Source organism: Hemiscyllium ocellatum, chromosome 19 (assembly GCF_020745735.1).
Source record: "Hemiscyllium ocellatum isolate sHemOce1 chromosome 19, sHemOce1.pat.X.cur, whole genome shotgun sequence".
Classification (NCBI taxonomy): domain Eukaryota; kingdom Metazoa; phylum Chordata; class Chondrichthyes; order Orectolobiformes; family Hemiscylliidae; genus Hemiscyllium; species Hemiscyllium ocellatum.
This window is the reverse complement of record NC_083419.1, coordinates 47,861,432-47,888,154: the sequence shown is the minus strand read 5'-3', so window position 1 is coordinate 47,888,154 and position 26,723 is coordinate 47,861,432. Positions and strand designations below refer to the sequence as shown.

Here is a 26,723-nt window from a genome sequence, read left to right as displayed (position 1 = left end):
TCCTCCAAACCCTTCTTATTCATAAATCCATCCAAATGCCTTTTAAATGTTGCAAATCTACCAGCCTCCACCACTTCCTTTTGCAGCTCATTCCATATACGTACCACCCTCTGTGTGAAAAAGTTGCCCCTCAGGTCTCTTTCATATCTTGCCCCTCTCACCCTAAACCTATGCCCTCTCGTTCTGGACTCCCCCACCCCAGGGAAAAGACTTTGTCAATTTATCGTATCCATGCCCCTCATAATTTTGCAAATCTCTATAAGGTTACCCCTCAGCCTCCGACGCTCCAGAGAAAACAGCCCCAGCCTGTTCAGCCTCTCCCTATAACTTAAATCCTCCAATCCTTGTAAATCTTTTTGAACCCTTTCAAGTTTCACAACATCTTTCCGATAGGAAGGAGACCAGAATTGCCCGCAATATTCCAACAGTGGCCTAACCAATGTCCTGTACAGCTGCAACATGACCTCCCAACTCCTGTACGTAAATACTCTGACCAATAAAAGAAAGCATACCAAATGCCTTCTTCACTATCCTATCTATCTGCATTCCAAGATCTCTTTGTTCAGCAACACTCCCTAGGACCTTACCATTAAGTATATAAGTCCTGCTATGATTTGCTTTCCCAAAATGCAGCACCTTGTATTTATCTAAATTAAACTCCATCTGTCACTTCTTAGCCCATGGCCCATCTGATCAAGATCCTGTTATAATCTGAGATAACCTTCTTCGTTGTCCACTACACCTCCAATTTTGGTGTCATCTGCAAACTTACTAAGTGTACCTCTTATACTCGCATCCAAATCATTTAGGTAAATGACAAAAAGTAGAGGACCCAGCAATGATCCTTGTGGCACTCCACCGGTCACAGGCCTACAGTCTGAAAAACAACCCTCCACCACCACCCTCTGTCTTCTACCTTTGAGCCAGTTCAGTATCCAAAGGGCTAGTTCTCCCTGTATTCCATGAGATCTAACCTTGCTCGTCAGTCTCCCATGGGGAACCGTGTCGAATGCCTTACTGAAGTTCATATAGATCACATCTACTGCTCTGCCCTCATCAATCCTCTTTGTAACCTTTTCAAAAAACTCAATCGAGTTTGTGAGACAAATATATGATACCACGTTAGAATGTTTTGCTCTAATATGCAAAATATTTTGCTACTTTGCAAATATATTTAGAGCAGAGTGGTAATATCTGTTGAACATTCTATTTTATTTTTGATATTTTATGCATGAATACTCATAATAAACATTGCATTTTATTTATAATTGAATACTTAGGCAGATCGTTACCAAATGTTGATAGAGGAGCTAAAGGAAAGCAAGATTCGGTTGCACCTCTTCCTTTTATATTATAATGGGAAGTTTATAGAAAACCTTACCAATGATCTACAAGCAAACAATAAAGCTGTAAGTAGTCAGAAAGCAACACAAGCTGCAGCAGAAGAAGAAGTGAGAGCTAAGAAAAAGGAGTTGGGCAAACTCAGCAGAGAGCTGCAGCAAATCGAGAAGGAGATAAAGTAGGTTTACTGTTTGTTCTACCTTCCTGCAAAGAGAATATACTTTTAAATGTTGAGTTCCAAATCACATTACTGCTTAGATTTACAGAGAAGATACTTCTCATAATAAATCTCTTTTTTGTATGATAGCTAATTATCTGACATTAGAATGTGGTCTCTACAAATGTTATTAGATTTACTTTCGATAGCTCACTCACTCCAGTTGAGATTCTTTATTTGTGGTTTTGTATTAGTTGCTGCCGTTGGAGAAGGAAAATCAAAGAGTGAGGAAATGGGGAATCTATCATCTCTGTCTCCAAACCTGGCCTCTATATCCAGTCTTCATCTATTCCCCAAGCCACTATTCATTAGCCTTGCCATTTCAAAATTCTTGAGTCTTCCCTCCTGACCTACTAACCATCTGTTCTCATCTTTTGTGGAACTCCAAGTTCTTTATTAATCATCCAAAGAGATTGAGAAGTCCCTGACATAGAGATGGAGAAGTTGGATAAAGTGATGTGTTCCAAAATAAACATTTTTTCCATCTGTTGCCATGATGTGCTTATCTTTATGTACCTTGTTTTCAAGTTGCAAATGGTTTAGTGTATTGATAGCTATTAGGTACCATGGACACTAGCTAATTACAGGGTGCAGCTCTCACCTATTTCAGTGCAAATTGTTTGAGGCTGTCAATAAATGTTAATATTTTTGGATGTAATTTTGTACAGGTTTCACCATAAATTTGCATGTCAGTTCTGATCCTTTGAAGGTGATTTTCTGCAGTCCATGATAACTACAGAAGTTTCAAACTAGAAATGTTATTAATTACGTGGTCATGATAATTTAGTTTGAATGTTCTCAATTACAGCAAAACGTTTTGTGACAAGTTTTTAAAAAAAATCTCTTTTTCCATTCTTCAAAAATACTATCATGTTTGGCAGCAGTTAATTGTGGAGAGTGGAGAAATGGATTATCTGGGACACATCAGTGTGAACACAGCAGAGAGCCATGTGTGTTAAGGAAGCTGTGGTCACCATTTTTAAGAAATGAAAAATAAAGCTGAGCTGTTTAAACTGTTTCCATCATTGGTACTGAGATACATGCATTTGTGAGAAATTAATTTTGGGACTGTTAAGGAAAGTATGCTGCTGTCGTAGAGGAAATAGTGATGAATAAACAAAGCCCAGCTGAGGAATTTGGTTTTATTTTGGTTATATTGAGGAGGATCTTCTGACAATCCATCTGATGGTCCAGAGGAGGTCGGAGGGACACAGTGAGGGTCTGTAGAGGAAGGAAGGTGTTCTCCAATTCATTTGGTTATCCCTTTTCAATTACCTGCAATGACAGAGTGCCAATGACGCTGTGTTTGTGGCAGATCCAGACAGATGGTGCTAGATACTCATGCTCTGGTCCAAAATGACCCAGTGTCTCCTAGCCCTTTAATAGTTTTTACTTGCAGCCAGCAGGATAGATATTAATTACCCTTAATCTTTAGTCATCTCAGTTGTTCCAAAGATCATCTGCAGAATTGGGTGATGTCTTGTACCCAGCGAATCAACACACCATATGAGGTGTGTCACAGATGGCCAATTCTGAAGTGTGGGAAAATATATTCATTTTGGGGAAGATAGGCCAGTGCAGCCACAGAGGACATTGCATTTTGTTTCTATTGACAAATTGCCTATGTCCACACAGTCATCACTTGTACTGATGTTGCCATCAAGGCATCAACAGAGCATGAAAATGGATTCCCGAACAGAGAAATCTTCCACTCATGAAATATCCAGCTGATGTATACCCACAGGGAGCACATCTCGTTTATTTGCACTTCATTCCCAGGCAGCTTCCATGATTTCTTCTTTCTTTGGCTAACATCCAATCTCCAAGGGCATCTTTAGGCATAAACGCTATTCCTAAGCAAGTAGCTTCTGTCACCTGTCCAGCACCCAGGAGGGTAGAGAGATGGGCTCCAATCAAATCCACATGCTAATACAAACCTGCAGTTTGAAACCATTGGTGTCATGAAGATGTCTTTCTGTTGCAATGACCAGTTTGGTGGTGCACTCCACTTTAAAACAACAGAGGAGACTTGCGTAGTGTTATTAATGGACAATAGACAATAGGTGCAGGAGTAGGCCATTCTGCCCTTCGAGCCTGTACCACCATTCATTATGATCATGGCTGATCATCTTCAATCAATATCCTGTTCCTGCCTTATCTCCATAACCCTTGATTCCACTAACCTTGAGAGCTCTATCCAACTCTTTCTTAAACGAATCCAGAGACTGGGCCTCCACTGCCTTCTGGGGCAGAGCATTCCACACACCCATCACTCTCTGGGTGAAGAAGTTTCTCCTCATCTCTGTCCGAAATGGCCTACCCCTTATTTTTAAGCTGTGTCCTCTGGTTCAGCACTCACCCAGCAGTGGAAACATATTTCCTGCCTCCAGAGTGTCCAATCCTTTTATAATCTTATACGTTCACTGTTTTGCACAACATAAATATATATAAAGAGCTGTTCAACTAAATGATGTGAAGGACCTGAAACCTGAAATAGCACTCTTTCTTGAGGAGGACTAGAAGGTGGAGGGACATTCTTCAGAGGGATCCAGCACTCATGAATTGTGGCAATACTGTTATGTGAATGGTACTAACTTCAGAGGAAGGATCACTAGACCATAAACGTTAACTCTGATTTCTTTCCACTGATGCAGCCAGACCTGCTGAGCCTTCCCAGCAATTTCTGTTTTGTTTCGGATTGGCAGCATCCGCAGTTCTTCGGTTTTTATATGGTCATGGAAACCCCCTGCACATTGCTGTGTACTGACTCCAAACACTTCTCAGCTGGTGAATCAGTGTCCAATGTGTTGAACACTACTTGGAGCACTGAGAATAGCAAGGATGCAGAATGTACTCAGATGAGGGATTTCAATGTCCACCATAAAGAGTGACTCAGCAAGAGTACTACTGATCGACCTGGTCAAGCTCTAAATGACATTGCTGCTATACTGAGTCTGTGGCAAGTGATGAAAGAACCAACAAGATTGAAAAACATACTTGATTACCAGTCTACTTGTCACGGCTGCATCTGTCTATGACAGTATTGGTAAGAGTGACCACCATACAGTCCTTGTAAAGATGACCTTTGCCTTCAAATTGAGAATACCTTAATTTGTGTTTTTTTTCTGAACTCATTCACAGGATGAGGGCATCGCTGGTTCGGCCATCATTTATTGTCCATTCCTAATTGCTCAGAGTGAAGTTATGAGTCAATTACATTGCTTGAGTCTGTAGGCACATGTAGGTCAGATCAGGTGGGATGGCAGGTTACTTTCCTGAAGGGTATTAGTGAACCAGATTTTTTTTCAAACGATCAACAAAGGCTTTATGGTCGCCATTAGATTCTTACTTCCAGAATTTGTATTCAAGTTCTACTATCTACCATGGCGAAATTTGAAGCTGGTTCCCCACAACACTACCAGAATCTCTGGATTAACAGTGTAGTGATATTACTTTGCCTCCTCACTAGCGTGGCACTATTGTGGTGCTAAATGGGACTCCATTCATCCTGATGTTGCAACTGAAATCTGGACATCTGTGAGGCACCGTGAGCAGCAGAATCGTTTTCCTAACACAATCTGGCCTAACATGTCCCCCACTTTACCATTACCATCAAGCCAGTGGATCACTTACCTGGGAGCTGGGACAACATTGGAACCAGTGGGCAAGGTGCAGGAAAGTGAGTTCTTTAAAAGTTTACTTATTCTGAACCAGCAGAAAAATTACAGAACGATGTCAGAAGGTAGCAGCAAGCTGATTAGCTGATAAGGGAACTCCGCTGAAGAAGTAATTATTTTAACAAGTGCAAAATTATTTAGGGATAAAGTTGGCTGATAAGAATAGGACATGTAAGGAAGACTAAGGAAGTTTTAAATCATAGCAGGCAAGGGCAGCTGAGAAGAATGTGTGTCCTGTCACATTTGAAGAGAACTGGGGTCTACTGGCATCCAGAATAACTATCTTTGCAGGAAGTGCTCCCAAATACACAAAGCTGAGCTCCTGGTTTTGGTGCTTGAGTTGCAACTGGAGACACTGGCACATCTGTGAGGCTAAGACATACGTGGATAATACATTTAAAGAGGTGGTCACACCATAGCTAAAGAGACTGAGCAAAAGAAGGGAATGGGTGACAAAAGAGAAACATGTAGGTAGTACAAGAATTCCTGTGGTTGTGCTCACACATCAGTTTTCCATACTGGAAGCTAAGGAGTGCACTGTCACCTCAAGGGAGTGCAGTCAGAGACAGGCTTCTGATATCTTTGGCATCCTGACTGTATAGGAGGGGAGGAAAAGGAAAGCAGATGGATAATGATAGAGGATTCATAAGTATGGGGAATAGACAGGCATTTCTGTGGCTGCAGACGTAATTCTAGGATGGTGTGTTACACCCCTAGTCCCAGGCTCAGGAATGTCACTGTGCAGCTAGAGGACACCCTGGAAGGTGTGATATAGGTATGAGGTTTTGCATCAAGAGTTCAGAAAGCTAGACAGTTGATGAAGAAGCAGGACCTCAAATATCGTAATCTCAGGATTGCTCCTGGTCACAGCTAGAAATAGGAAAATAAAGCACTTGAATGTGTGACTCAACAGTTGATGCAAGAGTGAGGGTTTTAGATTCCTGTATCACTGGGAGGGTCTCTGGGAGAGGCTGGATAAACTCTAGTTGTTTCCTATGGAGTAGAGAAGGCTGAGAGGAGACCAATAGAAGTGTGTATGAGGAGCATGGACAGGCTGAATTAAAGGCAATTGCACACCTTAGTTGAAAAATCACTAACGGGAGGCATAATTTTGAAGTGAAATGCAGGAGGTTTGGAGCTTTTTCACCTAAAGAGTGGTGGGATTGTGAAGTAATAGTCAAGGCTATGGGCTTGATGCAGGAAAGTGGGACTAGTGTAGGTAGTACTTTATTCTTGGCAGTACAGACACTGGGCTGAAGGGCCTCTTCTGTACTGGATGATATTATGATTCGAGGAGTGCATGCCAGCTAAATATGAGGTGTCAACCTGGTGAAGACACAAAACAATACGACTCGAATGCCAAATACCATAAGCATGAAAGTGAGTGATAAAGCTAAGTGATTCTGTATCCAATGGATCAGATCTAATCTCTGCAGGCTTGTTGCATCCAGTCATCAATGATGAGGCAGCCCAGCACATCGGTGTAAAAGGTAGAACCAAAGTATTTGCAACAGTCTTCAGTCAGAAGTGTCTAGTGGATGATCCATTTCAGCCTCTTCCAGAGGTTCCCCACCACTGCCATTCTTCAGTTAGTTCAGTTCATTTCATGTGATATCAATAAATGACTGAAGGCATCAGAGACTGAAAAGGTTATGTCCCCAGATGACATTCCAGCAATAGTTTCGAAAACTTGCTTCAGAACCTGCTGCATCCCTAGCCAAGCTGTTCAGTATAGCTACAACATTAGCATCTGCTTGCCTGTGGAGAATTGCTCAGGTATATCCTGTACACAAAAAAACAGGACAACGTGCCTCGCCAATTACCACTCCATCAGTCTGCTCTCAATTAACAATAAAGTGATAGAATAAGTCATCAATAGTGCTATCAAGAAGCATTTGCTTAGCAATAACTCCCTCGTTGATACCAGTTTGGATTCCACCATGGCCACTCAGCTTCTGATCTCAGTACAACCTTGGTTTGAACATGGGCAAAAATTTGAAATCTAGAGGTGAGTTGAAAGTGACTTCCTTTGAAATAAAGGTTGCATTTGACCAAGTGTGGTATTGAGTGCTGGTAAATCTAGAGTTTTTGGGAATCTGGGAAAGTGCTTTGAGCTGATTGTGCCAGGTATGACTTCAAAGGAAGATGGCTGTGGTTGTCGGAGGTCAATAATCTCAGTTCCAGGATATCTGTACAGGAGATCTTTACAATAATATCCTTCTCTAGCTGCTTCATCAATGGACCTTCCACTCACCATTCAGTCAGCAGTGGAGATGTTCGCTGATGAATTTACAAATTTTAGCAACACTTGCTGTTCCCTCAGATACTGAAGCAGTCACTGCCCAAATGTTGCAAGACCTGGATGATGTTCAGGCTTGGGTGACAAATGACATTCCTGATGAAGGGCTTATGCCCGAAACATCAAATTTTCTACTCCTGAAATGGTACTTGACCTGCTGTGCTTTTCCAATGCCACACTTTTCGATTCTGACTCTCCAGCATCTTCAGTATTCACTTTCTCCTCGTTGCTGAAAACCTTACTGTGAAGCCTCTTCTAAGAATGCCCACGTTAAAGAAGTTCCCCCTCCTCCCTCCACAAGGATCTCAACAATTCTCTGTCCCACTGCACCCCCACGTCATCTCCTCTGCCCTGAAGCTCTTCAACCACATCTTGAAGCAGACTCACCACGACAGCCCCGTTTCCATCCTCAGCACTTGCCGATGTAACCAACTTATCTCCCATGGACTTCAGACTACAATCACACCACTGGAAGTTGAACCTGATCGGGACAACCAATACCCACAGCAAATCCAAAGCCTCCAGAATCAGATCTCTCTATGGATCCATAACTCCATGCAGCAGCCATAGATCGCCACCTACTCTCTCTGCAGTCAGCCCTGCCCCACTTTCCCAGCTTTGAAAAGGACCTCTGCTGTTCATAATCCCCTCTCAAAGTTACCTCCAAACCTGGGAACCCTCAACCATTCCAGACTCTTCCCCTGGTCCTCTCCGGAGCTGGTTGGACGTCATTATCATTTTGGGCCGCTACCACCAATGCCACAAACAATGACATCATTCCCACAGAATCCACTGCCTATGTTACTTCCGTGCCTGCTGCTGATCACACAGTGGACCCATACCACCTCCGCGAGCGATACCAGAACCACTGCCTCTGCTGATGCCTCTGAAATCACCGTCCACACAAACACTGCCGAAGCCTCCACTAATGCAACCCGGCACATCGTATCTGACCCTGTGGTTGTCACCACTGCAGCTACTTCCGCCCCTGCTGACGTCACTCACTGGAACATTGCTGATGACTTTGCCGCCATCATCACCAACAATTCTGCCCCCACACATTCTGCTGATAGTGCAGCTTCCGTGAACACTGCAAGGACATCACTTCTGTCTCCGCAGTTGCTGCCAAACACGCTACCTTTTCCCACCTCCGTGAACGCCACCGCTGACGTCACTTACTAGAGCATTGCCTCCATAGCTGCCTCCAAGGACACTGCTTCAGCGAACGCCACCAAGAGTGCCACTTCCGCCCTTGCTGTTACCACTGAACACACCACTTCTGCCCCTGTGACTCCATCGTTCATATTACTTCCTCTCATGATGTCATTTACAATGTCACCAATGATCACATGACCACTCCAATGCCCAACTCCAGCTCTATACCATGCCCCTGCTCTGCTGGTTGTTCACTATCCCCCCTCAATCGCCCCCTCACTGAGGATGAATTATCTGTTCTCAGTAAGGGTCTTACCTTCATCCCACTACCTCCCGGGTCAGCAAATTCCGCACATGTTGCAATATTGAACTTTTCTTCCGCCGCGCATACCTGACAAAGGGGTTATGCCAGAAACATTGACTCTCTTGCTCCTTGGATGCTGCCTGACCTGCTATGCTTTTTCAGCACCACACTCCTCGTCTCCGACCCTCCAGCATGTACAAACTTCACTTTCTCTTTGAGGTGACAAGTGGCAAGTAACATTCATATCAAAGAAAATTAAGGTTTTTTTTAATTGATATATTCTGATTCAGAATATTACACTGCTTTTTGAATCAACTGTTGGTGTAATTGATTCTCTAAATGCTGAACCCCATTTCAGGTTTATCAAATTTATGTTCTGTATGCTGGAAAATAATGTATTGAACACTCCCAGTACCAAATGGATATTAAAATTAAGTAATTGTTTTGTACAAACATTTTGTATGTCAATGGCTGTCAAGTTCTGAATACCATACGATAGTGTACAGTGGACTTTGTTCTGCCAGTGTAGAACCTTTGGTTATTTTCACTGTTAGCCACCATTTGTAATGCTGAAAATAGGCTACTAACAGCATAAAACATATCACTGCACTTCCTACATATGTCTCTCAACTTTTTACTGAATTAGTTTGCAGGTTTCTAGATCAAGTTTCCTTATTTGAGGCTTTATTTTGTTTTCTATCCTTTGTTAAGTAAATTCCATAAATTCTATCTCATGATAATCCCAATTTTAAGCTTCTGCCAGGCATCATACAGATATGGGCTAGGCACATAGCCCATCTGAGGCATGAAATCTCTCCAGAATGGCCTGATGTACATCAACAAACTCACCCGTTTGATAAACTAGGAAGTAGTAAATGGCCTGTTTAATAATATCGTGCAGTAGGAAACTTTCAGTGAAGAGACTGAAGGAATGGGCCAAGCTCCTAAAGGAAGGTGGAGCTAAGGGCGGTTTTATGATTCAGGCTAAGAGATTGACAGTGCAAGGTGCATAAAGTTTCTTTGCGGTCCAGAGCAGCAGTTTCACAAAGAAATAATCACACAACACCAGGTTATAGTCCAACAGGTTTAATTGGAAGCACACTAGCTTTCGGAGCGACGCTCCTTCACACCAGCATCTCCAAATCACAAAGAAATAGTTATTTTCTTTAAGAAAACATAAGCTACCTTTCCAGACCTCTTCTGAATTCTGCTTCTTTCTGTTGTGTTCCCTTTGCAGACCTCTTGTTAAAATAGCATTGATTATAATGATGTCCTTGAGTTGGATCTGCATAGTAAAATAAAGATGCCACTGTATTTTGCTTGGTGCTCTTTACCTGTTCAAACAGCAATTTGACATTTTGGCCCCCGAGGGAAGCAGAATCTGTGTGTGTAAGCCATATGAGCACTTTCCACTAGGCAAGGAAAATTTACCCTCACATCATATCCTAGAATTATGAAGACTGTTCATTAAGAATTCATAATTTTTGCGATCTTATATGTTTGACTAATGTTTAGTTTGCTATACAGATTTCCCTGTATAAGACTTAATCTAGGAAATGGTATAGAGTCCTTCCACTGCATTGACATTGCAAAATCATATGACCAATTAAAATTCATCTTATTTTCTAGATGAAATTGATGAATTAGTAAATTTATTGAATTTTATTGTGAATACATTACCAGAGTTCATGACATTAATCTGAATGAGAAACGACCCAGCTATATAAAAGCCAAGGAGAACACAAGACATTACATGAAAAAGATGGAAATAGCTAAGAAATCTCTGAAAAGTTGTGAGAAACAATACGGCATTCATCAGCAGGCAGTGAAGGAACTGGAGTTCGAGCTGGAAGATGTGAATAAAGTATGGAAAGCATTTGAGGGTAAAGCACAAGCAGAAATCAGCAGCAGAGGTCATGGCATAGAACTGGAGGAAAGCCAGGTAACAAGACCAATTGCTATTTGTTTCACTTTTCTGTTCTTATTTATTTTTTGTCATCTTGTGACATCTTCAATTTTGTGTCATTACTTCAACTTCTTCAATCAAACAAAGATACTTTCGACATTATTATAGTACTTAGACATTAACCTGCAGGCTCTGATGAATTTTCTGGGGTTAAAGGCAGGTTGATGATGTGCCTAAAGCAGTGCTTTTGGGCACTTTCTGCCCAACACGTTGAAAAAATTGAGTGGCTTCTGTAGTATTCTTGGGGTTACATGCAATGAACATAGGTATTTCCCAGAGACACCCTTTGCAAAAGGTTTGTGTAGTGATTGTAACAAGGTAAGCCACCTGGACCTCATAGAATGTGAGTTCCCTGATTCGTCCAGATTAGTAGCCCCAGTCAGGGAGCCCTGACTGACAGATAAAATAGAGAGTGTCAGAGACAATGGCATTCTGATAGCTGATTCCAAATGAGACAGTACTAAAGTAAATACTGTTCATTTGTAAATGCAGGGTGACTTAGTGACAGGATACTGTGCCTTGGAGTTATTTCAGATGGCACTTATATAGGTGAGTACTTTTTAGGCTCCCAGTCACAATCTTAGCTTGGTCCCTCAGTAGATTCACAAGTTATGTTCAGCAAGCACATCATCCAGCAGCTCAGCTGGTAAATAAGAGGTTGGAATATGGAAACTCCCTGATGCTGGAGGTTTTTAGCTTTGATGCTGACTTTGCAGAGCAAATGGAGTCAACAAGGCGCAAGACAGGAGTGTGGTGAAATATTGTCCAATTGCCCCAATGAGTGCACCCGCAACAACTTTGATAACATTCTGGACAAAGCAATTGGCTTGATTAGTGGTCTATTCACCAGCTTGGTATTCATTCCCTCAATCACCTCTGCACAGTAGCAAGACCGTAAGCCGTCTACAAGATGCACAGCAGTAACTCGCCAAGCATATACCTAAAAGGGTAACAGCAGCAGGCACATGGGAACATTTGTGAAAGTGTAATTTTGTACACAGGGTATGTTCAAAGAAAGGCTTGGTTAGGTTTGGACAAAAGTACAGAAGCGGATCTGTAATTTTTTTTAAAGGAGTCATTAATATTGGGAGATAGCGTGAATTGGCTTTATTAAAGATTGTTGTGGATTCTCCCAGCTGATATGGTGCTATTTGTTACAACAGTTGAGAAGTGAGCCGCATTTTTCCAAATAGATTGTATGGATAGGCCTGAATTCTCCTTACTAAGGCAAAAGACTTGAATTTAAGCTCTTACAGAACATTGACCAGACAGTAAGCAATCTGAAGGAAGAGTGAATGCGTAACTATAATAGTGTTGAATTAATACAGTGTGGCACAGGAATGTACTCTCTTGTCTGTACCTGCAAGATATTTTTTACATTCCTTGGAGGAGTACTCTCCAGACTCATAATTTCAATGTTTATACTTCATATAAAATGTTCAGTTTTTCTATTCTTGTGAATAACCTCACACTGCCTCACATTATATTCTATCTGTCGCCTTGTTGTCTACTTAGTTAATGTTTCTACCACTTTGGAGCATCTTTGAAATATCCTGGCATTCCCACCTTGTTCTATATCTTTAGTGAACTTAGATACATGATTTTTGGTTTCTTTGTCTAAACTGTTACTGTAGTTTGTAGCACTCCACTAGTCACAGCCTGTCAGCTTAAAAATTCCAATTTACCCTTTGACTTTCTCTTTGTTGTTAACCAGTCTTCTATTCATGCTAACATTATTGCTTCCAACTGCAAACTGCAATGACACAAGTGGGTATTTGGGTTTATAGCTCTGGCTAGCTCTCCATGGGTGCAGGGTGTCCTTAACTAAAATTGCAAAGCAGTGAGGTTTATACTGACTGGAAAAACAAGAAGTGGTGTGCAGAAATAAAAATAGAAAGCAACGGAAAAACTCAGCAGGACAGCAGCATCTGTTGAGAGATCAACTGAATTAATCCTTCAGGTACTACTTTTATATTCATTCAAAGATGTGTGTTTTGCTGCATTGGCCTGCATTTATGATCCATCCCTAGTTATCCTCAGAAGGTGGTGGAGAGCTGTCTTTTTGTACCACTGCAGCCCATTTGGTGAAGGGGTACACAGTGGTATCAGAGAGGGAATTTCAGAATTTTGACCCAGTGACAATGATGGAACAGCGATATGTTTCCAAGTCAGGATGGTGATTGGTTGGAGGGGAACTTACAGATGGTTTTCCCATATATCTAATATGTCCTTCTAGATAGTTTGGGTTTGGAAGATTCTTTCAAAGGAATCTTTGTGAATTTCTGCAATACATCTTAGAGATGGCATGGTACACGTTCCTGCTACTCTGCATCACTGATAGAGGGAGTGAATGTTTCAGGACACAGTCCCAATAAAGTGAATTCCATTATCCTGTATGGTATTCTTGAACATTGTTTGAGCTGCACTCACCCAGTATTCCATCATATTCCTGACTTGTGCTTATAAACGGTGGACAGGTGTTTGGAAAACAGGAGGTGAGCTACTCACTGCAAGATTGCTATCCTCTGATCTGCATTTGTAGGCACAATAATTAAGTGGTTAATTCAATTCAGTTTCTGGTCAATTGTAACTTTCAGGATATTGATGATGGGGGATTCAGTGACACTCATGCAACTGAATATCAAGAGTGAAGGTTAGAGTGTTCGGAGATGATCATTGCATGGCATGCCTGTTACTTGTCACTTGTCACTAGATATCACCCAGGTCTTGCTACATTTGGATATGGACTGCTTCATTATCTGTGGAATAGTGAATGGTGTTGAACATTGTGCAATCATCAGCAAACATCCCCACTTCTGACTTAACAATGGAAGGAATATCATTGGTGGAGCAGCTATAAATGGTTGGGCCTAGGACACTACCCGAAGAACTCCTTCACAGATTACCTAGGCAGAGATGACTGACCAACAATAACCATAACCACCTTTCTTTCTGTGCAGCATGCCTGCAAGTAGGAGAGTGTCCTATCCTGATTCCCACTGTTTCTAATTTTGGCAAATGTTCTTGACACTCAGCACATCGAGCTGAAGACTGTTGCAAATTCTTCAGTCTTGTCTTTTGCACTGATGTTCTGGTCTCCCCCCATCATTTGTGGAACTTTCTCCTCCAGTGAGTTGTTTAATTGTCCACCACTATTCATGATTGAATATGGTAGGACTGCAGAGCTTAGATCTGATTTGCAGGTTGTGGAATCCTGTAGCCCAATGTAATACTTGTTGCTTTTGTTATTTAACATGCAAGTAATCTTGTGTTGTGGCTCCACTGGTTAACTTATTATTAAGGTATGTCTGGTGCTGCTTTTGTCATGACTTCTTAACAGTCTTCACTAAACCATGTTTGATCCCCTGGTTTGATGGTAATGATAGAGTTGAGAATATGTTGCACCATGAAGTTGAAGATTGTGGGCGGCACGGTGGCACAGTGGTTAGCACTGCTGCCTCACAGCGCCTGTAGACCCGGGTTCAATTCCCGACTCAGGCGACTGACTGTGTGGAGTTTGCACGTTCTCCCCGTGTCTGCGTGGGTTTCCTCCGGGTGCTCCGGTTTCCTCCCACAGTCACAAAGATGTGCGGGTCAGGTGAATTGGCCATGCTAAATTGCCCATAGTGTTAGGTAAGGTGTAAATGTAGGGGTATGGGTGGGTTGCGCTTCGGCGGGTCGGTGTGGACTTGTTGGGCCGAAGGGCCTGTTTCCACACTGTAAGTCTAATCTAATCTAATCTAAAAAAAAATTGTGTTTGAGTTCAGTTCTGCTGCTACTGTTGATATCCCACAGCACCTCAACTGAGTTGCTAGACTTGTTCTGAACTTATTTCATACAGCACTGTGGTAGTGTTATAAAACGCAATACAGGGTATCCTTAATATTGCCTCCACAATGAGGCAGGATTGACTCCTGCAATATGGCAGACAGACAAGTGAAGTGAGAGATCAAATATGTTTTTCCTTCTTGTAGGTTCTTTCAACACCTGCTTTAGATCCAGTATAACAGCTATATCCTTTAGGATTTGACTAGCTCCGCGACTGGTGGTGCTGCCAAGCCACTCTTGCTGATAGTTATTGAAGTTGCATACCAGTGTACATTTTGCACCTTTGCCACGCTCAGTGCTTTTTCCCAATTGTTTTCAACATGGAGGAGTAATGAATCAGCTGGAGGAGGACAGTATGTGTAAAACAGCAGGAGTTTCCTTACCCATATTTAAACTGACGCTCTGAGATAACATGAGGTCCAGAGTCAATATTAAACTCTATTTTGACTGAATACTCCTACTCGTAGAACAGGACATATCCAAGAATAGATATGCTGTTAGCTGGAACATTTTAAGGTATGATGTTGTGAGTATGATTGTGTCAGACTGTTGCTTGACTAATCTGTGAGACAACTTTTCCAGTTTAGGCTCTGGACTCCAGATGTTTGTAAGGAGGATTTGCGGAATTCACAGGATTGAATTTAGCAATGTTGTTTCTGGTGCAGACGTCAATGCAAAATGGTCTTTTTTTTTCCTTTTTCTTGAGAAGTTTTAGTGTGAGAACCAATTGAGTAGCTTGCTAAGCCATTTCAGAAGACAGTTAAGAATCATTGCTGTGGGTTTGGATACACAGGTAGGCCAGACCAGATAAGAATGGCAGGTTTCCTTCTTGTAAGAAGATTAGTAAATCAGATGACTTTTTACGACAATCAATGATGATCTCTTGACCGCCATTAGACTTATAATTCTAGATCTTATTTTTCATCCCAATTCCATAATCTTGCCTTTGAATTTGAACTCTGGTCCACAGAACATCACCTGGTTTTTCTGTATTACTAACCCAGAGACAATGCCACTATGCAGTCACCTCCTTGACATGACTCTTCTTTAAAAGACTACTCTTTTCAGAGTACGGAGATCATCAGGTAGATCCAAGGAAGAAGCGGAAGATAAGGCAGAATAACAAGGAAATGCAGTGCAACGCCAACATCTCACATTGCATCCTAAGCTGCCCTTATTGCAAGGTTTGCTTAAATTCCACCAATGAACAAATCTAGCATTCATGAGAGAGCTGGCACGAACAAATGTCATTAATACAAAGTCACCTTTTGATAGTTCAATGTCAGTTAATTTCTGTTCATTCATCATCATACCACTGAAAAGCCAGCTACAAAGAAGAGGCAAGACACAAAGAGATGCAAAGAATAATAACGTGGCTAACAATATAAAACAGAAATGTAACATTCTAGTAATGTGTAACACATCTTTGAGGATACACTTGTGTAACTACAAACTTTATACTTCCATTTCTCAGTACTTTTACATTTTGAAAGTTTTGTGTCGTCAAATGAAGATAGTGGCATTTTGCATCAACCCTGCTGTCATTACTGAGATGAGCTTGGACTTTGGAATCCATCAACAGTTCACCAAAGATTGCTGCAAATCACCCAACAGAGGCTGACTCAGCAATCGGATTCACTCCTTTTACATCATTTAACTGCACTTTTCTGCTAGCAATGAACTGAAGAGCATTTTGCAGTGGATCACTGCAGAGCCAAACCTAGGATATCATGCATGCTTCTTAAAGCAGTATTTCAAGTTTCCAAATTACAGTTGAAGACCTCTTATGCATTTCTGGGATGACTTCATTTGATGATGCTTGTAGACAATTGCTCTTTCTGTAGATAAAGCAATTGTTGCATAGGCCAGGAGCTTGAGATCGGTGCTTCTAACTTCTGTGAAAGCATGCACAATGAAACTGAACCACCCGGAATGTCTCTCACGTGAAATTCAAAGTCAGAAGTCACATGACGCCAGATTATGTCCCAACAGGTTTATTTGAAATCACAAGCTTTCAGAGTGCACCCCCTTCATTGGGTGCAATACCTGCAATTGATGTCACTGCATCTAATGAAAGGGGTGTGCTCCGAAGCTTTTGCGATTTCAAATAAACCTATTGAACTGTAACCTGGTGTTGCGTGACCCTGACTTTGTCCACAGTCCAACACTGGCACCTCCACATTATGAAATTCAAGCGAATGTTTCTTGATAAATGCACATGTTTTGTAATAATGAGTAAGATTAGAAAACAGTTATTTTCAGTCCATTGAACATTTTGGGGTTTTATTTGTATTTTCTTGCCTTTAAGCATGGTTGTACTTGATAAGAAAGAACCTTGTAAACGTTGAAAACAAAATAATTGCCATCCAGAATCCTTGAATTAAATGGTAGAAAACAGATTATTCCCTAACATATAATCATCTATTACTGTAAATATATATTTGCTTACTTATTAAGTTTGCTTTTTATCTGATTACATAGATTCAACAATATAAAGAACTGAAGCAATTGGTGAGAAAACAAGTGTCCTCATTGGCCCAAATGTTGGAGAAACTGCGACGTGAGCAAAAGACTGATCGGGACAAGCTGGAACTGAATCAAAGAAATTATAAAGATTTGGAAGTAATCACATAAAACTGTATATAAAAGAAATATCGGCTAAATTTACTACTAAAATGCATAAAGTATTCAATGCAGCAAACTAATCACCAAATGACAATAGGATTTATAGTTCAATAAGATTGATAGGTTTAGTACAAATTTGTCAAAATGTTCTCTTTCATTTATTCTAAATTGTGTTTCACTTCTGCCTCCTAGCTTTCTCCTTTTGAAAAAATTGCCTTAGGTTTTCATTTACCTTCTGTTGCAATTTTTGTGGTTTTGAACTTCTACATAATAACTGTAGCCATAATAGTAGAATAACTAAAACAGGCATTTTCTTCTTGATGAGACTTTATTTTCTCTGCCGTACAAAGAGAACAAAAAAAACTTGAAAGAATTTCATGTGCCAATTTAAAATTGCAGCTGACCTAAATTCTGTCCCTTTTTAATACCCAAACCCTGTGTACATCAGAGGTTGAGGGGTTACCTGATTTAGGTCTACAAAGTTACTAAAGGTATAGACAGGGGGGATAGCAAGAAGCTTTTTACCTGAGTGGGGGACTCAATTACTAGGGTTCAGAAATTCAAAGTGAGAGGGGAAATGTTTGGGAGAGATATGTGTAGAAAGTTCTTTACGCAGAGGGTGGTGGGTGTCTGGAACGCATTGCCGGTAGAGGTGGGCATGATATCGTCATTTAAGATGTACCTAAAAAGATATATGGATGGTCAGGTAGCAAAGGGATACAAACTCTTAGACAATAAATGACAGGGTTAGATAGAGGATCTGGATTGGCTCAGGATTGGAGGCCAAAGAGCATATTCCTGTGCTGTAATTTTCTTTGTTCTTTGTACCTCAGTCACATGTAGATAGATAAGGGAAGCATGGCAGCTCAGTGGTTAGCACTGCTCCCTCACAGTACCGGGGTCCCAGGTTTGATTCCAGCTTGGGCAACTGTGTGGAGTTTGCACATTATCCCTATGTCTGCGTGGGTTTCCTCTGGGTGCCCTGGTTTCCTCCCACAGTCAAGAGGTGTGCAGGTTAGGTGGCTTGGCCAAGCTAAATTGCCCATAGTATCCAGGAATATGTCGACTTGGTGGATTAGCCATGGGCAGTGCAGGGTTACAGGATTAGGGTAGATTTGGGAGGGATACTCTTTGGAGGGTTGATGTGAACTTGATGGGCTGAATAGCCTGCTTCCATGCTGTAGGGATTCTATCAGTAGTGAAGATGCAACCAACTCCTCTGTCTATACCGCAGGGATAGTCCAGTGCATTATTTGACGCAAATTCAAAACAATGTATAGAAGTAAGACGCAAGTTTAGTTTTAAAATGGGCATTGAATTATATAGCTGTGTCCTTGTTCAATTAATCTCTGAACCTGTTTCATTAAAAAAATCACCAAACTTCCCAAAATGTCTAGGAATCTTCCAGAATGAGGTATGAATCTCTCAAATATTGTTACGCAGAGTCTGGGAGTTATTTGCAATTTAAGTTTTCCACCTCTGCCGTAGCGACATCAGCGCAGAGACTTGAGACTGACAAATATGTCAGGAACAAACAGAGTTCAGGGGACCTTAGGAATCGGGATCGCCTCAGATATGACGAATTAAGCATCAGTGGAAGGGGAGCAATCAACCAAATTTAACCAGAAGATTTCCTCTATCAATCTATCCCCTGTAACTTTTGACTCCCTTGTCCATGGGAAGTCAGGGTAAGGTCAAGAGATGCAGATAACAAAGGGGATTATGGGAAGTTGAAGAGGCTTGAAAATTGTGAAATTGGAACTCATGCTGAAGGTAGAGGAGGAAACTGGGAAATGGATTTGATGTGAGGATTTTTATCATTGGGGAGCAACTAGAGCTAAGCAAAACATGGATAAATTGTATGGAGACTGAGGAATCTAATTCGAAGAACCAAGAAAAGAAGAAGAATCTCAAATTCAGCTATCGGACTATGTGATGCTGCACTACAAATGTTGATTCTCCTGCTCCTCGGATGCTGCCTGACCGGCTGTGTTTTTCCAGCACCACTCTGTTCGACAAGTATCCCATCTGGTGTTATGCCTTGTAGATGGTGAACAGGCTTTGGAGAATCAGGAGATGAGTCACACACCACAGAAAGCCTCAGACTGCTCTTGGAAGTCGCAAGATTTGTAAGTCTGCCAGTTCAGTTTTTGGTCAGTGGTAACGTCCAGGTTGTTGATAATGGGGAATTCAGTATTGATGGTGCCATTGACCGTTGAGGGGAAATGGTTAGATTCTCTCTTTTTGGAAGATAATCTGGCACTTTTGTGACTGGATGTTTTCTAAGACTTGGACATGACACTGGCTGCTTCACTAACTGAGTTGCACTGGTGCTGAATATTTGTTAAATTATCAACGAACATCCCATTTCTGATCTTATGATGAATGGAAGGTCATTACTGAAGGTAGTCTAGGATGATTAACTAAGGATGTCCTGCAGCGATGTCCCAGGATTGGTTCCCAATGACCACAACAGTCTTTGTGCCAGTATGATTTTAACCAATGAAGAATTTCTGTTGACTCCAGTTTACTAGAGCTCCTTGATGCCACACTTGATCAGATGCTGCTGTGATGACAAGGGCAGTTGCTGTCACCTCACCTTTGAAATTTAGCTTGTTTGCATCTATTAAGAGAGAATAGGATAATTGTGTAAAACAAAGAAAAATATGTTAGGTCATGTCGTCTCTTGTCTTGTAATGCTGCCTGATTTTATACTGAGGGGTTAGCCTTGACTCAGTGGTAAAAGGCAAAGTTGCCATAGTCCTACTGGACTGTGTAGCTGTGTATGTCTCTCTCATTAGAGAGACAACTGGGGTTGGTTTAACCTAAGGGTCACCACACCACAGGCAAACATGGTAACCTCAGCCAGTGCAGGAATTGAACCTATGCTGTTGGGGTCACTCTGTATTTGCAAACCTCACTGGTAGTATTCTTACATCAAGTTATGGATTCAAGCCACTCTCCAAAACATTAGTTTAGAATGGTACTTCAGTGCATTACTGAGAGAGTAGTAGACTGTATGATGCGCAGTGTTTCAGCTGATACATTAAACCAAGCTGATCTTTGGTAGGGATGATAACTCACGGTACTGTTTAGAGATTGAGGAACATTAAATTCCTTGTTGACTGTTACACCTTGCTGTATGCAACCTGATTGTTTCATTTTCTACATTATACAAGTTACACTTCAAAAGTAGTTGGTTGTCAAGTATTTGAAGAGTCCTAAATTTGAAAATGATAAACGATAAATTTGATTTCTACGTAAACTGTTTACATAGAAAATAAATGGTTGCAATTTCAAACTTTAATGCTTGGAATACCACTACTATATTGTGTCAGTTCTGTTTGAGATTAGTGAGGGAGAAAAATAATTTTAATTTGGAGAGTAAAAAGTACAATTGACCACAATTTATCACCTTTAAAATTCAGAACTGGTCTCTGAAGCTGTGTATGACCCAGGAAATGGGTTAGGCAGGGAAGTGGAGCTCGGCGACAAATAGATCAGCCATGATCTTGTTGAATGAGGAAACAGGCTTGAAGGACCAAATGCCCTACTCCTTACTCTTACTCTTGAGTTCATTTATATAATTAATTTCATTTTGCCAAGCAATTTTTAAAATCAGAATTAATTTAATATTCATGTGTAATTAGTTTTTAAAAAATATTTTCAGATTCGAATTAAGCACACAGAACTGGAAATAGAAGATTATAACAAAAGAACAGAAAAGCTGCAAGAATATATCGATACCTGCAAGTAAGTCTTCAGCTAGAAGAGAAACAACTCTTATATTTTAGCAGTTGGATATTTTATGATTTTGGTTTATCAAGTTATATCAAAGATTTATGGAAATTCTAGTTGATTGATTTATGTAATGTAAATTATAACAGTCCTGATACTTCAGTGCTACTTTTTTCAGTAAAGAAAAAATGTTGATCTCCAATAATTTGAATTAGTCAGCATAAAGGAAAGGTGGAATGTTTGGTGCTAAGAAAAATCTGAATTATCAGATGCTTTGATTTCAAATGAATAAACTAAATAAGACAGTCATTGAGAATAGCCTAAACTGACTTCAAATAAATCTCGTAACATAACCTAAAAAGGGAGAAAAAAATAAATTATGCAAGTGTTTACCTGCACACCAGATTGAACCAATGGGATTTACTGAATGTATTGCAGTGCACATCAAATTAAAAATGCAACTAAGGAAAATTTGAAGAAGTTTAATTATTTACACTCATTGGTTTTACCTCTGTAGTATTATTTACTAATTATATGTGATTTATTTAGAATGTAATGATTTCTACTCCTCTACACACTCTGAATAGCGTTATTTGCTACTTAAGTAGTTAAACAGCAGACATGCTTTTCTTTTCTCTGTTGGGACTTTTATTTTCAATGTAACATCATGATCATTATTGCATGCACAACGAAATGAGTATTGAACCAGTATCAAGATCTTTAGTACCAAACGATGCTGTAAGTTATGTATTAGCATTTTGCTGAGCTCTTAAAGACTGTGCACACTACACTTGAGAATACAAGCAGGAAGCAGTTCAGGCATTTGAACCTCCACAAGTATTGTGCACTAGATTCAATGAAACTTTGATTTTCGCGTACAGGAGGACAGATCCTTCTAAGCGTGCGTGGAGCAAATAAACCACACTTGATATAGTATTTATCACAAATAGGCCATTGGTCCTTTTAGTTAGTGCTTGCTTTTAAATAATGCATTGCAGTTTTAGTTGCATCTGTATGTCACTCACTTTCTTACAGTTGTTGGTAGAGGAAGGTAGGGATTTCTTTTGCAGCTTTTTAAAGGTCAGTGTGACTTCCACACCTGTTTAACGAACATACAATGTATGCTGATTTGCAAGGAGTTACGGGTATCTTGAGGTTTGCTGATATTAGAATACGACGAAGTCATTGGATGCTTTAGACAGGCCACCGCGGCCACACATTGTAAGATCAGTCATCCACTTTTAACTGTTTTCAAAACAGGGCTTCACTTACTGAGCAGAAGCAACATGAAGAAGAATTGATTAATGAAATAGAGAATGCTAAGCTACGTATAGTTGAAGTCAGTGAAAAGCTAAATGAGGTGGCTGGTGAGTTGCAGAATGCAGGGATTGATCACCGTGAAGGGCACAGGCAGCAGAAAAAAGCTGAGATCTTTGAGAGTTTGAAGCGCATGTACCCGGATTCAGTGGTATGTATAAATTCATACATGAACAATACATAATTATGCTTGAGTATGCATTAGCTGGATGATCTCATATGTTTTGAGTTAGATGTTTTATTTTCCCCTGTTTGAGTAAACAAAATTAGTCATATTTCTTTGATCTTTGGATCAGGATATGACAAAGCTTTTTCTTTCTCTGTAATTCGCATTTCCAGGTTTCATGCTCGGATTGCTTTGTCTTGAAAAGTAGATGTTAGAATTTCCCCAGAATAAATTAACAGTAAATTTTTTTAAAATGTGGGATCTGTGTACTTCTGGCAAGGCCAGCATTTATTGTCCATCACTAATTGTTCTTGAGAAGTATTGATGAGCTGCCTTGTGGAACTACTAGATATCAGTATTGCCAGTTATTTCGGAAGTTTCTAGGATTTTGACCCAGGGATAATGAAGGAGGGCCAATGTATCATCTTTTCAGAATGTTGCATAATGTGGGGGAGATTTGTGTGGTGTTTTCATGTACTTATTATTCTTGTCTTAGAAATTCTATTCTTATAGCTTTAAATGTATTATGGTGGAGTTGGTAGAGTTGATGATTTTTTAAAAAAGGGCAGTAGGGTGCCTCATTGGTTAGCACTGCTGCTTTTCGGCACTGGGTCTTGGGTTCGATTCCATCTTGGCTGGCTGTCTGTGTGCAGTTTGCATGTTCTCCCTTTGTCTGTGTGGTTTTCCTCAGGATGCTGCATGTTTCTGTGACACTGTAAAGATGTGCAGGCTACGTGAATTGACCACGCTAAGTTGTTTTGCCATGTCCAGGGAGATACAGATGAGCTGGGTTAGACATGGTAAATGCAGGGTTATGGAGATAGGGTGGGGGTCTGGGCAGGATGCTCTTTGGAGGGTCGGTACAGCTCAATCAGCCGAATGCCCTTTTTCTACACTCTAGAGATTCTATGAAAATGTTCTATCAAAGAAGCCTTAGCGAGTTGCTGCGGTGCATCTTATGGATACCGGTATCTGTTGAGTGTCTTCATAGAACTCTTTTTCAGCCTGCATGCTCCATCAATGAGCCCCTTCACAAATTGTGTGAACCAAGTCATTTTCATGGTTGTAGTAGATCATGAGTGCTTCAGCAATGCTAGACCTGATTTGGCTATGTTGCTTCCTGCGCCTCAGCCAATTTTAGATCCGGATGGTACTTTTCTTTGGATCCCATCAGCTTTTAACATTCTAACCAATATGTTTTTGTGGGACTTCTTCAAACATTTGCTAAATTCTGTGTAGAATACATCAAATTTGCTACCCTCATTGATTTTCCTTGTTACTTTCTTAAAAATGCAATCAAGTTAGTCTGACATAATCTCTTAAGATAAAATAATCTTTTATTTTGACAAATACATGCTATTTGTCCTTGTTTGTCGATCTTCTAAATGATAATTTATTCTGTCTAAAATCTTTTCCAATAATTTTCCCTCATCTGAGGATGACCATCTGTAATTACTTGAGCTAGCTCTTCCTTTTTGAAATATTAATAGTTCTCCAATATGGTACTTGTAGCCAAAGAGAATTGGAAAATTATATTTTGTCCTTTGCTTTTTCCTGTGACAATTTCATTTGAGTCTGATGATTATTCAATTTCAAGGATGCTAAACATCTAGATATTTCCTCCCTCAATATTTCTTTCCCATTAAATATTTAATTCCTTACTTTGTGAAATATATACAAAGTATTCATTGAGAACCCCCCCCATGTCAACATCCGCCAACTTTACACACACATATTGCGTTTTACATCGCTAATTAACTACTTTTCTTAGTATCCCCTTGCCTGCATATTATAGTTTTGTATTTTCCATGATCTTTTTAATATTTTTACTTGCTCTCTGTTTTCTTTGCTAATTCCTTTTAACTTCACCCTGTACATTTGATATTTGTTGACCTCTTGAGACGTTATGTTCCAAGGCATGGGGACTCCATTTATTTTGGCCACCTTAAAGTTTCAAGGCCATGAGCTCCACCATACGATATTTAAAGTTGGAAGAATAGAATTTCTAATTTAGCTTGGGAATTATCTCCTTGAAGATGGGGACAACAAGAAGGACTGCCTACAGCTGTCCTAAAATAACTGAACCAGAAAAATAGGTGAGTAGGTGGCACTAAATGTCGATGCAACCCAGTTCTGCCTGCTTTTTAGTTTCTTGACCCAAGGTTGATCCCACCTTGGCATTTTAGGTCCATTGGCTTTTCCAAAAATTTCAAATAAATTTGCAAGGAATTTTTTATTTCTTGCATCTGACTAAAATAAAACAGCGCTCACTCTGTCATTGTGAAGTGACACCTGTTCATTCACAAACCGACATTTTATTGAAACTGTTTCTGAAGAAAACGAAGATTTTTTTTACAAATCTGAACCATTGTATACAGTTTTGTGTATGTCAGAAATTTGGGGCTCAGAGTTCAATGGTCATCACTATTTTGTAGTCCACATGCAGTCTCCTTGCCCAGAATCCTAATACGTACCTCTATGAATGCAAATTTGTAAAAGTCTGTACTAAGTTGTCCCAGCTTGTTATGGATTGTAATTGATATATAAAGAGAGAAGAAAAGGATTACATTAAAGAGAAATCTTTCAGAACACTAAAGGTAAAATTAATTGAAATTCCTGTTTAACAGTAATCACATCGCAGTTTGTCAGGAAGCATTTTGGTTTTGCCTGGTCACTTCCTTCTAGCTTCTTTTCTTCTACGCATTGTCTTGTTTTTCATGCCATGCTTTCCATTGCATGCCTTGTAGTTTTATTCTTGAAACTGTTATCATTTAGGAGGACTGCTGTACTTATGGTTGTCAGAAACCTTAGAGCAATAGAAGAACTTAGGCACACTTTTGAAATGAAGCCAAAAATAGCTAACAATTTACTATTTAGATAGCAAGTCAAAGGTTTCTGTGAGACAAATTCAGAGATCACGAACAAAGCTTGTAAAGTTTGATCCAAAATATACTTTGGAGAGTGATCAAATAATTTCAAGAATTAGACCTCTCTAAATTATTCACTTAAATGAGCTAACTTTGCACATTTATAGATTTAAAATAAATTATTTATGCCTGTGATTTCATTTCATATTTTGTTTACTTCCTTGGGAAATAAGATTTGATCTGATCTTTGTTTCATAGTACGGACGACTTGTGGATCTCTGCCATCCCATACACAAGAAGTATCAGCTGGCTGTCACCAAAGTCTTTGGCAGATACATTAATGCTGTGGTGGTTGCTACTGAAAAAACAGCCAGGGATTGTATTCGTTATCTGAAAGAAGAACGAGCTGAGCCAGAGACTTTCTTGGCTTTAGATTATCTTGATGTAAGTTTGAAAACTTCATATGTTAGAATAGTACAGTTACTCTGATTTTATTCTTTTTACTGCATTTTTTTTAGAAGGAATGTAGCTGTATTGAAAAAAATTGAAAGAGTAGACTTGGTCATTTCCCAGTCAGAGGCATGGCTACTATTTTGATTTGCGGCTGATGAAGGACTTTTGCCCGAAACGTCGATTTTCCTTCCCCTTGGATGCTGCCTGACCTGCTGTGCTTTTCCAGCACCACTCTAATCTACTATTTTGATTTGGTCACTCCACTGGAAACAAGTGGTTATCTCTTTTTAATGCAGATCAGGTCCTGTGTTGTCATCATTAGGATCCTAGTGCCAACTTGCTGTAGTTAAGTGGAAATCTAATGAGTGTAAAAAGATCAAAGACAAGTATCCCTCACTAGAAGTAGCGGTGGGGTGAATAAAAAAATAATTTTGTAATCATTTTTTTGATAGTAGGAACCACATAATTTGATCTCCCTCTCCCTTTTTTCTCATCCTCCACACTCAGCAATGCAGTCTGTCTCGCAATCCTTTTCTCCAGGATCCAAGATCATTCTTTCCAGTAAACTTCATACTGTAACCTGTATTATACAGATGACTTATTTAGATGTCTTACTTTCACTTCAAGCTCTTTAACTATACTCAGCATATAAGATCTGATCATCACAATGTTTGAGGTCTCTCAAGTTGAAGTTGCATTTGCCTTATCCATTGTCTGCCCTGTGTACATTGAGGATAAAAAATCTTCTACAGTTCTTGCTGGTGACATAT

At 40.1% G+C, this 26,723-nt stretch overlaps 1 protein-coding gene across 1 annotated transcript in view; it reads left to right on the top strand.

Moving 5' to 3' along the window:
* LOC132824800 (structural maintenance of chromosomes protein 1B-like) overlaps positions 1-26,723 on the top strand; it is a 172,251-nt gene that overhangs the window by 26,315 nt on the left and 119,213 nt on the right. The window contains exons 5-10 of the mRNA XM_060839544.1: positions 1,281-1,519; positions 10,677-10,935; positions 17,269-17,409; positions 21,083-21,165; positions 22,411-22,618; positions 25,759-25,944. Of these exons, the coding sequence (XP_060695527.1) occupies positions 1,281-1,519; positions 10,677-10,935; positions 17,269-17,409; positions 21,083-21,165; positions 22,411-22,618; positions 25,759-25,944 (1,116 nt within the window). The remainder of the gene's footprint in view (positions 1-1,280; positions 1,520-10,676; positions 10,936-17,268; positions 17,410-21,082; positions 21,166-22,410; positions 22,619-25,758; positions 25,945-26,723) is intronic.